General features: G+C 46.6%; 1 protein-coding gene across 2 annotated transcripts in view; it reads right to left on the bottom strand.

The window, feature by feature from the left end:
- ADGRD1 (adhesion G protein-coupled receptor D1) overlaps positions 1–10548 on the bottom strand; it is a 142235-nt gene extending 131687 nt beyond the window's left edge. For both annotated transcript variants that reach the window (XM_055080627.1, XM_028480274.2), the window contains exons 1-3: positions 10011–10548; positions 9890–9926; positions 2486–2569 (exon numbers count right to left, since the gene is read on the bottom strand). In XM_055080627.1, the coding sequence (XP_054936602.1) occupies positions 2486–2569; positions 9890–9926; positions 10011–10076 (187 nt within the window). In that variant the 5' untranslated portion in view covers positions 10077–10548. The remainder of the gene's footprint in view (positions 1–2485; positions 2570–9889; positions 9927–10010) is intronic.
- Between the last annotated feature and the right edge of the window lie 3298 nt (positions 10549–13846).

Here is a 13846-nt window from a genome sequence, read left to right as displayed (position 1 = left end):
GTTTGGAAGACCCTGGTCGCTTGAAAGCGTACAGACACCCCCTAATATACTGCAATCTGTGGTAATTCCTTTAGACCTAATTCGAAGTTGTTATCTTCAATACCCTGGATCTTTGGCTCTTTTTCTGGTTATTTGCTTGTTTGCTAGTCAAGATATAGTGAATTCATATAGAACCAACATGGAACGGCCTTTCAATTCATTGCAGATCCAAACTCGACAGAACACAGAAGAAACATGTGCTCACCTACGGTTGCAGAGAAATTTGAGTAGGCAGAGTCATTGGTATATACAAAGGTAGAATTATGGGGAGGAAGCACAGTGAGGTTGTGGGTTCGCAATGCTGGGTGAAACAACAAAAGAAAAAAGCACAATGAATGAGTGACACAAGAAAACAAACGCAACCGACATATCTCTCAACTCAACACGCATCGACAAGTGTGCCTTTCATCCCGCAAACAGCTTGGATTTTCCCTTCCGACCCCACCTCCCTCTTATTTTTTCAGGGGACATTAGGGCAACTCCAGCAGCCCCGTTCAGTCCCAAACCTGGGGCGTGATCGCCGCTGTATTTGGTTGCGATTTGCTGGCTTCCGCTCCCATCCAGATACTTAGTTGAGAGATATGAAATTGAACTCGGCCATAAAACAGCCTTAACGAAAGGATTAACGGTTGTGATGTCACAAGAACTGATGAAACAGCAACACAGCGTGAAAACAACTGCATGTTATTATGACAAATGGACAAAACAACGGAGAATTCAGCGACAAATGACAAAGCAGTGCCTCCAAGCAATGATTCCTAACACCATTCAACCGTCCCCAGAAGTAAAATGTGACGCCTGTAATCAAATTGAAATATGCCAGTAAAGCACAATAACATAAAGAAGGGACCCCATCAAACAGTGCAGTGAAATCTTCATCATTCAAGCGTTCGGGGACAAACCCCAATATAGTTCGAGTTTTACGGGAAAATAATACTTTGGGGGAACAAAATTCAACCACAGTGTAATTCTATCTGATAATCTATGGCAATGAGATGAGTTGAGGGGGTGAGGACAGAAATATACGGATCATTATTTGAGCTCTGTTTGAAGTAATTCCTAAAATAGCGCCTGGGTCCTAAACAAAGAGCTATTCTGACAGTGCAGTTTCCACTTGGAATGATCTCCTTTCAAAGGCTTTAAAGTAAAGGCCCTGAGAAAAGAAAATTAGATTATAACAAGGGGAAATCATTTCTTTTAACCTGAGGTAGTCACAAAATAACGATCACAGGGACATTCCATCCCTATGGTACAGACTATTTGGAGAAAATATGGAGCCCCAGGGGCCCAATACAGGTTTTCACTGTGGCGGCCACTGCTGCCTGATAACGCAGACAAGCAAGAGGCAAAATGCAGAATAAGGCAGGGCCTCCAGTGGCCCTACACAGGAGGACAGCAGCCTTCTGGAGGAACCTGCTCCTTGACTGAGCTCCTCTAAGGATGCCAGCAGGACAGACTTCAGCTGTAATGCTTCTCAATTTGCAAATTTAAAAAAAAAAAAGTCTTAGAATCTGAGGTGGCAATTTATGGCAGCACATGAAGTCCCAGGAATAAGGAAAATATCAGTGCGCTGGTGTGGAAAGCACAGTAATCAGCAATGTGTGGGGTTTTTTTTTTTTAATCCATTACAAAGAACCAGTATAGACAATCTGAGCATGTGCCAGGATGGCTGTACATAACTCTCCTGTTACACGCATCAGTCGTTGGACATGATCAAGAGGAATAAGGAAATAAAAATTAAAATGTCAAAGCATCCCAAATCACTCAAAACTTAGACTTTAAAAAAGCTTCTTATTGGAATGCAGAAAGTGCTCAGGGCCGTCTGGGGTTTCTCCTTCTCAAAATGTCTGAATTGCTTCAGATAGAAACTTTATCTTCCATGGAATTGGGGGCCATTGGAAGCATCTTAGGTGATGTTGGATCTTTTCACAGGGGTCTTCCAGTGACGTGTAGAGGAGCTGACGGGTAGGTGGGGGGGGGTACCTTTACTAAGTGAAATCGTGACCCCGCAAACAGGGGCTCAGTCTTCGTTGGCACGACGTTTGGCCCTAGGTTCCACTGGGCCCCTGCTTTGGCAGGCATGTAGATTACTCCGTTTGCGCCTACCTAGAAAACGTACATCCGGACTTGTACAGAGACTGATCCATCATGCACCGCTTAAAGCTGAAAACAACTGCATTTGTTTAAAGGTTGTTGGACGAGATGCACATCTTAATATTCTGAAGCATAAATTCTGTCCTTCAACCATACAAACATATAAAAGTTCTAGTAAAATCCTTTGCAATAACAATGATTAGGGGGAAGCTACACGAATGTTTATTCATCTCCGTCATCGTGGCTGACTGCAGAGCGGATGCCGTTTGTTCCCTCGTCCCTCCCAACGGCCCCTGATCCCCTCGGGGAAGTGCATTCCTGGGGCCCTGGTTACTGTCCCCGCCCCGTCTACCTCCAGTTGTCTCCTGAAGTTCGTGGATTCCATCCACACTTTCCAACGGCCAGTAATGGGAAGCAGAAGCCAAGACATCAAACCCTTGGGGGAGAGAAGAATAAAAATGTTACATCACCATTAGGAAAGAAAGAGCTGGACATGGGGAACTACTTAGCACCTCCATCAGGAATTGGGGACAGAGTAAAAGTATCAGAGTGACTGTGGGATGTTTACAAAAGGCGTTTGAATAGATTCAATACACACTCCCAGTGTTCAAAAAACCCAGTAATTAAATGAATGTTTTTACAGAATAAAACATAATAAATAGGAATAGAGAGATACCTTTTAACCAAAGAAAATAAAAGCCACCGTGCCTAATGGTGCAACGCAAGAAGCACGTCCACAGGTGTCAGAAAAAAAAGACAAGAATGTCCATTATCCCATTATTACTTCCTGCGTTTTAGAAGACATAGCTGATACAATCAGACAAGAGAAAAAAATGAGGTTGAAAAAGAGGAGAAAACCAGCACTGATATTGTGCAGATGTTGTGTGAGGTTCTTTACAAATACTTCCTCATTTCATTCTAATGATAATCTATAAGATAACTGTACTCTTAGCCTATCTGTTATGACAAGGAATAAAATGCCCCCTCAGGAGTCACCCAGCCGACTGGTGTTAGATGCAGTCCTCCATACACGTCTCCTGAACTGGTCCTGATCTTTCTATTATCTCTCTGCTTCCACCATACTGAAAATGAATCCTTTCAAAATTACCTTTATGGTCCTTGTACTTTGCGTAGACATCATTTTATGCAATGTGTTCTTTTTTATTCTGCTCTTCTCACTTAATACCATACAAATTATTTGACTTATTTTTTTCTCTCTAACGCTCATAATCGAGTTTGGGTAATAGTCCCTGGAGAGGCTACACCATCACACATTGAATTGTTCTCCTAACTTGAATCTTCTTTTGGATTATTTCTCTGTGAACAGTTCCCAGAAGTGGAAATAATGGCCCAGATGACTAAATAATAATCAACTGCCTTGAATGTCTGCCAGATCACCAAAAAGATAAAATTAATAAAGTAATCTTTGTGTTGTTCATTGTAAAAGATGTTTTTTAAGAGGAGATAATATAATCATTATTTTCAAATGATATACGCCTGATAATGAAAATGAAAAACTATTACAAATAAGAAAAGAATTTGGTAAGTGAAAACCTGTTACAAACAATACAAGAATTTAGTAAGGAGGCTGATACAAATTAAATATGCAAATATCAATAGCTCTCCTGTATTCAAATAATAATTCTAAAAAACAGAAGAAAGGTTCTCATTTATAAATGCAGCCAAGACATTTAAGAACTATACAACATTCTCATGAAGAAAACAATAAAATCATGCTAACGGATATAAAAGAACCCTTGAAAAAATGAAGGACTTAACCTATTCTTGATTTAAAAAACTCAAAAATCATAAAAATAACTACTAAAGATGCTCAACTTTGCTAATTATTAGAGAAAATGCAAATCAAAACTACAATGAGGGGCTGCCCTGGTGGCGCAGTGGTTGCGCGTCCGCCTGCCAATGCAGGGGAACCGGGTTCGCGCCCCGGTCCGGGAGGATCCCACATGCCGCGGAGCGGCTGGGCCCGTGAGCCATGGCCGCCGAGCCTGCGCATCCGGAGCCTGTGCTCCGCAACGGGAGAGGCCGCGACAGTGAGAGGCCCGCGTACCGCAAAAAAAAAAAAAAAAAAAAACTACAATGAGGTACCACCTCACACCGGGCAGAATAGCCATCATCAAAAAGCCTACAAATAATAAATGCTGGAGAGGGTGTGGAGAAAAGGCAACCCTTCTACACTGCTGGTGGGAATGTAAATTGGGGCAGCCACTACGGAAATCAGTATGGAGCTTCCTTAAAAATCTAAAAATAGATTTACCAAATGATCCCACTCCTGGTCATATATCTGGAGAAAACTGTAATTTGAAAAGATACATGCACCCCAATGTTCACTGCAGCTCTATTTACAATAGCCAGGACATGGAAGCAACCTAGGTGTCCATCAACAGATGAATGGATAAAGAAGATGTGATACACACACACACACACACACACACACACACAATGACACAAATGAACTTATCTATGAAACAGAAACAGAATCACAGACACAGAGAACAGACTTGTAGTTGCCAAGGGGGAGGGCGTTGGGGGAGGGATGGATTGGGAGTTTGGGATTAGCAGAGGCAAACTATTATACATAGAATGGATAAAAAACAAGGTCCGGGCTTCCCTGGTGGCGCAGTGGTTGAGAGTCCGCCTGTCGATGCAGGGGACACGGGTTCGTGCCCCGGTCCGGGAAGATCCCACGTGCCGCGAAGCGGCTGGGCCCGTGAGCCATGGCCGCTGGCCCGCGTACCGCAAAAACCAAAAAACAAACAAACAAAAAAAAAAAAAAAAAAAAAACAAGGTCCTATCGTATAGCACAGCGAACTCTGTTCAATATCCTGTGACAAACCATAATAGAAAAGAAAATGTAAAAGAATATATATGTATAACTGAATCACTGTGCTGTACAGCAGAAACTAACACACATTGTAAATCAACTATACTTCAATAAAATAATTTTTTTCAAAATCAGTTCTTCAGCCATAATTTCTCATCCATATTTAATGTTTTGTTGATCCAGTTTGGTGAGAGAGAGGGGGAGGGAGGGAGAGAGGGGTATCAATATTCAAAAAGAAAAGTTAATCAAACCTTTAATTTTTCCTTTACAGCTTTTATTCCAGATTTCCCCATTCCATCCCTTCCCTGTCACTTACTCTGTGTGTCAGTAAAGGGAAGCCCTCACCCCTTGAATCTGTGTAGGGCAACACGTGTCCACTGATCTTATTCAACAGAAATCTACACCACACAGAGGAAAATTGGTCCCTGCCAATTTGGGCAGATCTTGGACTCCTCCTGCCTGGCCCATGACACACCAAGCTCATTCCACAGTGGGACTCGCCTGCTGTCCCCCCTGCTCTTCTCTCGCTGTGCATAACTGACTGTCATTCAAGCCTCTGCCCTCAGGACACCCCCTCCAAGAGGCCTGCCCTGATCACCCCTCATTACCACCACCATCCACTCTTTCTCCCAATGCTTTGTTTTGTCTTCTCGTGGGGCTTACACTATAATTTGAAACTTTTTGTTTGTTAGTAAATTTGTTTGTTGTCTGTCTCCTATACCAGACTCTTAGCGACTTGAGTGCAGAGAATTTGTTCTATTTGCACCTTAGCCCTGTGTCTAAAACACAGCCTGGTGTGTGTGTGTGTGTGTGTGTGTGTGTGTGTGTGTGAGAAATCTAGGTTTTTGCATTTGAACTCTCCCCCAAATTTTAATGTTAGCAATTAATTCTTAAGAAAACGATATAGGTGGAATGAATGATGTAATTGCAATAATGAATAAATAAAAGAATAAACCTAGAAAGACGATGGAATTCTGATGCTCCCCGATTTCTAAATGCCAAATTTCCATTTGTTCAGTAGTGTATAAACATTATTTTTAAAACTTATAAACACTTTTGTGTTTGCACTAGGACGATGAAGAATGAAGTTCCTACCATGACCTAGTGACTCTGAGGGTCCTTTATAAACGAAACAACACGGTGTTGGTGACGGATGTTAACTAGACTTACTGTGCTGACCGTTGCACGATGTATACAAATACCAAATCATGTTGCTGTACAGCTGAAACTCATTATTAATTTTACCTGCCAGTTGTCTCTCAATTAAAAAATAAAAATAAATAAAGGGAACAAACAATTGATTCACGCAGGGAGAAAACCCACTACATAACTGTGGGAATTAGAATTACTATAATCACCTGTGTTAGCCTCCTTGCCATCTAAATGGGGCCAATGAGGTGAGCTGCCCCCATCTCCTGGAAGTAGAACCAGCCACTCCGTGTACCCCAGGGCCAGGAAACCTCTGGATAATGACACGGTTTATTAAGTCCCCTCATTACAAAAGTTATCTGTAAAAGGCATGTTTATAAACTTTCTTTAAGTGATGTGAAACTTCTTGGCCGTTTGGCCATTTGTGGATTTAGATTTATCTACCATCACAGCTTCCTAGCACTGTCCCCGGGGCCAGAGCAAGAAATCGGGCCGCCTGGGGCCAGAGAAAAGGATCCAGGTGTGGGATGGAGTCCCCCGTTTCCCCTCTCTGGGCCTCACCTCCATCACCTCTCGAATGGGGAGGTGGGCTAGAACAGCCCCTGGTGGTCCTTCCAACAGCGTGCTGCTGTTTGGCACAAAATTTGACAGTCCGCAGTCACAAAATACACAAATGCTCGAAATGATGTGAAGTTGTTTTTCAACTACTGATGAAACTAAATACCTATCTATGCGGTAGAGATAAGTAGAGACCAGGAAAATATCGAGTTGCCTGGGCTAGTATCGAGAGGCAAGGCACAAAACGAAGCCAAAACCCCCAGCTGGGTGTTAAAATCACGCGGGCTGGCTGTCGTCAGGGGACTCGGCTCACCAGACAACCAGCAGATCTTCAACTGACAGTGCATCATCCAGCCAACAGATATTTACTGAGCCCCTAGTATTTGTAAGGCACAGGGCTGGGTACCATACCGAGGACAGGAAACGCTTTACTACTCCTCCTGGAACCTTAGAAAGGAAGCTTTGGTGTGGTTGCCCTTCAGGACACTAGGGGTCCAGCCTCTACGGGAGACCCCGGCTCACCGAACATCCCGTGCATACCTCCCCCACCGGGCTGACCACGCTGTTCTCATCTTCAACAACCTCTGTAGGAGTCTGACCACCCCCAGCTCCCTCCAAATTTGTGAGTCCTTCGTTACCACTATGTCTTATTAGCGCTGGGACCTCGGGCAGAGCACTTACTCTTGGGAAGAAACACTTCCTCACCTGGAGGCTGCCAAAGCTGCTTCAAAGCACTGGGGGGACTGGATGGCACCTACGTAAAAGCACCCAGTACACCATCATATCGGCATTGTTATTTACTGCTTCCCGCTCCTTAGAATAAAATGCTACAATTTAATTTGTAGCCTTTCCCACACTGATGGGTATTCAGGCTGTTTCCAAATTTCTTCCCATTGGGAACCGGGTCTCTGCATGTTCACCGTGTGCCTAGGCGGATGCCCTTGGGTGGAAGTCCTGGGAATCAGGTTTCCTCCCCTGGGGCTCCCCTCAGGATGCTGCAGGCTTCAAAGGTCAGAAGCGGAAATGCATCAGGCCTCCCAGGCCCTGATGGTGCCCAGATGACAGGGGTCAGACTTTTCAGCAGGAAAGGGGGTTGAGTAGGAAAAGAAGACAAAATAAAAGGACTGGAGGAGGAGGACGGAGAGGAAGAAAATAAGGGAGAAAGGGTGACAGGAAAGAAAAGGAGAGAGAAGGAGGGAAACAAGGAGGGAAGGGGGGAAGGGGGGAAGGAGAGGAAGCAAATAGGGTTTTGTGCATAGGGTATTAAAAAAAAGACAGAAAAACACCTAGGTGTTCAATAAATATCAGCCTTCATCTTTATTCTAAAAAGGAAGGAAGGCGGGAGGAAGAAAAGGAAATAAAGGTTTTAAAATGTGGGGTGACCAAGGGGGGAGAGGGGGTGAGATGAACTGGGAGATTGGGGTTGACAGAGACACACTATTGATACTACACATAAAACAGATAGATAAGTAATGAGAACCTACTGTACAGCACCGGGGAGGCTACTCAGTGCTCTGTGGTGACCTACATGGGAAGGAAATCCAAAAAGGAGGGGCTATATGTGTACATATGGCTGATCGACTTGGCGGTACAGCAGAAACTACCACCACATTGTAAAGCAACCCTACTCCAATAAAACGTAATAAAAAATTTTTAATTAAAATAAAATTGAAAAGTGGAGTGGGGAGAACAAGAAGGAAGAGAGATCGCTGGAGACAGGAGGATTCAACGAGGAGGACTCTCTCGCAGCTACAGAGCGCTGCTGACAAGGCAGCTTAAGACCCCAAACTCCCTGCACTCCAGCTTTCCACCCAGGCCTCGGTGCACATTGCTCCTTTTGAGTAACATTTCTACGATTGTCAGTTTTATTATTATTTCTCTGAGGTAGTGAGTTGATCAAGAAATGTTTCTTCTGCCCTAAATTAGGATGCAACAGGAGCAGTTGCTCTGTGGAACCAAGACTGAGCTCAAGCCGCTCCCTGAAGCTAAGCGTCAAGGATACCAGTGCACGTGGGTGGAACTGGGGGGCCGCAATGTGGCCAAGGGACCACATGGCAAACACCCTACAGCTTCCCTTCCCACCCTGACCGCGGCCGGGGTCCTAGGGCTGCCTTGTCGCCTTCCTGGACACACACATCTCTCCTGGGAGACCAGCGCGAGCCATGAGCTGTGACTTAGCGACAGGGCACGAACAGCCTCCGTCTGATGCGATGCTAGATGATCTCTTTATCCCCAGATCCTTCTTTCAGCATTTTGGCTAAGGAAAGGGGAGCCTGTGGAAATTCACCGCCCTCACGCCCTTTTCAACGAAAGGTTGAACTTGAACATGCGGATGAAAGAGACACGGCAGCCCCTGTACCACTGAGATGGCAGGTGGAGGTACCTGGCAGTGGTGGCGGGGTGCTCCAGCACCCACCGCGACGGCCACGTCACTCCAAAGGGACAGAGTCCCACCCCCTCGTCCACCTTCACCCAGCACGGCTCCGGTGTCCCCACCAGACCGGAGCCGTCTCCTGGGAACTGGCTTCCCACCCGGATGGGGCCGGGGGTGTCCTCCGGGCTCCCGAGCAAGGACTTGGGGACGTTAGTGTAGGGTCCCCTCTACCACGCGCACGCCAGCCGAGCTGCAAACGGGAACAAGGGCCGGCAAAGCGAATTCCCGTCACCGTCACGCAGGCCACCCCTCTGGGAAGGGGCAAGGGACGTTTTCACGTCTCCTCTCTCCTCCCCGAGGAAAGCCTCAGGGTGGTGCTTCCAGGCTGAGGACTCGGGAGGGCAAAGGAAAAGCGGACCCAGCCAGATGGGCGAGGGGTTCCCCCAGAGGGAAAGGAGGACTCAAGCTCCCAGCGGAGGGCTGGGGACAGAACGGGGCGCTGCGGGGAAGGGGGGAGATGCTCTCAGTCAGCTCAAGTGAATCTGTGCGGGAGACACAGACAGAAGATGCTTCCCCGCTGACACCCCCACTTCCTGATGCCCCAGAACCAGAAGCATCCGGGCGCGGAGAGACCTGCTTCCCCAAGATGGACGTGGAGGATATGATGAGTGACCCAAGGGACAAGGTGCCAGCACAGCTGGCGGGGCCAGAGGAGCCCAGGAAGGGCCTCTCGCCCACAGCCTTAGAGACAAACAAGCGAACTGCTTCCAGACCCCGGGCTGGGCAGGGAGCGCAGGGAGCGGGCAGACCAGGAGGGAGGCTGCCTTACTTACCTGGACGGGCTGGTGACCTGGGGTCGGCTCCGCGCACCTGCACACAAAACACCACATTGTAAGCCGTGCAGGGAACCTCCCGGCGAGCCCCTTGTCAGCGAGCAGCACCTCGGGACGTTACCTGAAAATCACCATAAAATAACCGCAGCCAGGCGTGCCAGCAGCAAAGAGGCAGCAGCTTCCTCATGGTTTCTTCGGAGGTGAAAATGGGCTCCAAGCAGAATTCCTGAGGGTCTGTGACAAAGTGGCGCCTTTAACTTTCACTCCCTTGGGAAAGGGACATTTTCACAGGTTCCAGAAAGAAGAAAACCCTCTGTTTCACTAGAGTTTGTGAACTGCAGAGAGTTAAGGCAGAGGGTCGTGAGAGTTAGTGGGTGTTTTGTCTTCGTCTCCAGACTCAAGGGTCTTCGGTGATCAATGAACACATGGGAACGATCAGGCCCGCACGGGGACGCAGGGAGCAGCAAGGCAGCTTCTGACCCCGGCTCCGAGAAGCGATCCAGCGCTCGGAGTGCAGCGCCGAGGCTCGGGGGGTGATCGTGGGTCCCCCGCGGTTTTCTGCTTCTGTCAAGAGCCCTCAGTGGTATCCACGCAGGTTCGGAGTTGGAAGTTTCTCTTTTTCCTGGAAGTGGGAGGAATCGTGTCCGGAGCTCCCTCGGGCTCCCGGGCCGGTGCGTTGCTGCCCGACTCCTCCTGAAGTGACTCAGGCTTACACCTCGTCCGTGTGTCTGTCCCCCAGCGCTTGGGGTGGAGAGAGTGAGGGATGTAAGGCTCTCTCCTCAAACTTTGTTCTGTTCTGCTTCTCTATTTATATCCCGCGGCTGCTGTGTCCTTCCTGGGTCCTAACACCAGTCTGTTAAGAGCCACTGGGAATTGCTTTCAGGATCTGAGCTTCAGAAGCAGAGCAGACAGACACGGGGTGCGCACATACGTTAGCTACCTTCCACCAGGGCCTCAAAGTCAGCATAAATATTAATAAATACAAAACGTACAACAGACCGTAAACTCTGTTTAGAGCGAGGCTTGTTTGCCCAGAGAGAGAAGGAAGGTGATTTAGGGATGGAAGAAGAAAATACACCGCACCCTCGTGCCCTCTACGTGATGCTGGCCACGTTTTCTCTTTAACCCTTTCAGAGACGAATGAAACTATCTACAAGGTGCCCTGAGCGATCACACCAGTCCCCACAGCCCGCCACAGCATCCAGGGTAGTGTTCTCAAGCTCACGGGACCCCAGCTCCCGGGCCGTGGACGGGTCCTGGGCCGTGGCCTGTTAGGAACCAGGCCGCACAGCGGGAGGGGAGAGGCGGGCGAGCGAGGCTTCATATGAGGCTCCCCATCGCTCGCATTACCGCCTGAACATTCCCCCCACCCTCTCCACCTCACCCCTAGCCCCCCACCCCGCCTCCCCTGGTCTGTGGAAAAACTGTCTTCCACGAAACCGGTCCCTGGGGCCAAAAAGGTTGGGGACCAATGCTCACGGTGATAGCAAAGCGTCAGGCCCTTAGCCAGCCTCAGCTCACTTTGCTAGAGACCAAAACTTTATCTATACTGCATACATGTCCACACACACACACGCACGCGCGATTATAATCACTGCTATAATGCGCTATGTGATTTAAATAACACTTACCTCACCGTACCATCTCCAGTGCTTACTGGCTGTGTGCTCTCAGGCAAGTTACTGAACCTCTCTGTTTCATATTCCTCGTCTGTAAAAGGGAGGTAATAGTTTCCGCTCCATAGGGTTGTAACGAGAAATGAGATGATACATACAAGGCTCTCAAAGCAGCGCTTGGAAAATACGTAGCACTCCATAAATGCTAGCTATTTTTTGCAAAGAAAAAATGCCACTCAATAAATGTTAGCTGTGATTATTATTATTATAAAGTAGAAAATAACACCCACTAAATGTTAGCTAATATTATTAGCGCCTTTGTCCTGACGTTAAATGGGAACAGAGCCCCGAGTCCAAGTACTTCCTAAAGAGGATCGAAAATGCCCTCCAGGCTCCATGGGGGAGAAAAAAATGTGATGTCAAAACCGTGAAGTGATTACTTTTAACTTGTGCCTGCAGCCCACGACCTCCCAGATGATCTGATGGCTGAACCACGATATGCACAGCTTCAGCAGGGCTCCAGAAATTCACGTGCGCGTTTCTCGATCTCTTAGCACTTGAAAAACTGGTGAATTCCACTGTGGTAATTGCCACCTTCATCCTGCCGCCTAGGCTGATCGCCTAAGGGGAAAGTAATTTACAACTTTTATCTCCGCTTTTCACCAGTTTTCTGTCGCTCCTGTTGCCTGCCTCCCGAGGAAAGAGAAAGATGCATGAGGAGGGACAGCAGGCGCAGATTCTTCTTAGTCCACGTCTTAATTTACCAAGAATTAGACAGATTGCTAATTAAATGGACCTCCCCCATCACCGAGACCAAACCACGCTGGTTTGTTCCTTTTTTAACCATAAAAATCACCATCAACCTAGAGATCGTCATACTGAGTGAAGTCAGACAGAGAGAGACAAATATATGAACTCGCTTATATGCAGAATCTAGAAAAATATAAAAATACTCTCGTACTCAGAGAGTAGAATGGTGGTTGCCAGGGGGAGGCGAAGGGGGAAATGGGGAGAGGCTGATAAAAGGGTACAAACTTTCAGTTATAAGATGAATAGGTCTGAGAAAGACAAATATCATATATCACTTATATGTGGAATCTTAAAAAAAATGGTACAAATGAACTTATTTACAAAACTGAAACAGAATCACAGATGTCAGAAACAAACATGATTACCAAGGGGGAAGGGGGGAGGGATAAATTGGGAGATTGGGATTGACATATACACACTACTATATATAGAATAGATGACTAATAAGGACCTACTGTATAGCACAGGAAACCCTACTCAATACTCTGAAACGGCCTATATGGGAAAAGAATCTAAAAAGAGTGGATATATGTATATGTATAAGTGATTCACTTTGCTGTACAGCAGAAACTCATACAACATTGTAAATCAACTATAATTTAATTTTTTTTTTTTTCAAAAGAGGAAGGGGGGACTTCCCTGGTGGTACAGTGGATGAGACTCCATGCTCCCAATGTAGGAGGCCTAGGTCCAATCCCTGGTCAGGGAACTAAATCCCACATCATGCCACAACTAAGATTTCGCATGCCACAACTAAGGAGCCCGCCTGCTGCAACTAAGACCCAGGGCAACCAAATAAATAAATTTAAAAAAAAAAAAAAAAGATGAAGGGATTTCCCTGGTGGTCCAGTGGGGAAGACTCCACGCTCCCAAGGCAGGGGGGCCTGGGTTCGATCCCTGGTCGGGGAACTAGATCCCACATGCATGCTGTGATGAAGACCCCACATGCTGCAACTAAGACCCAGCATAACCTAAATAAATAAATAAAAATAAATCTTTTTTAAAAAACAAAAAATAGGGCTTCCCTGGTGGCGCAGTGGTTGAGAGTCCGCCTGCCGATGCAGGGGACACGGGTTCGTGCCCCGGTCCGGGAGGATCTCAGAATGAATAAATGAATGAATAAAATGAAGTGAAAAGATGAACAGGTCCGAGGATCTATGTATAACATAGTGACTATAGTGGGTAATACTGTACCGTGTAATTGAAATTTGCAATTTCAACAGAGTAACAGAGTAGAATTTGTGTTCTCACCAAAAAAAAAAGATAAATATGTGAGGTGACAGGTGACGGATGCGTTAATTAGTTCTGCTGTGGGAATCCTTTCACAGTGTATATATATGTATATCAAATCATCACGTTGCACACCTTAACTATATTACAATTTTGTCAATTATACCGTGATAAAGCTGAAAAAAAGAAAATAAAGGAACCTTAAATTCCAAGTAGGCGGGCTTCCCTGGTGGCGCAGTGGTTGAGAGTCCGCCTGCCGATGCAGGGGACACGGGTTCGCGCCCCGGTCCGGGAGGATCCC

This window comes from Physeter macrocephalus, chromosome 19, assembly GCF_002837175.3.
Source record: "Physeter macrocephalus isolate SW-GA chromosome 19, ASM283717v5, whole genome shotgun sequence".
Classification (NCBI taxonomy): Eukaryota; Metazoa; Chordata; class Mammalia; order Artiodactyla; family Physeteridae; genus Physeter; species Physeter macrocephalus.
This window is presented reverse-complemented; position numbering and strand designations above follow the sequence as displayed.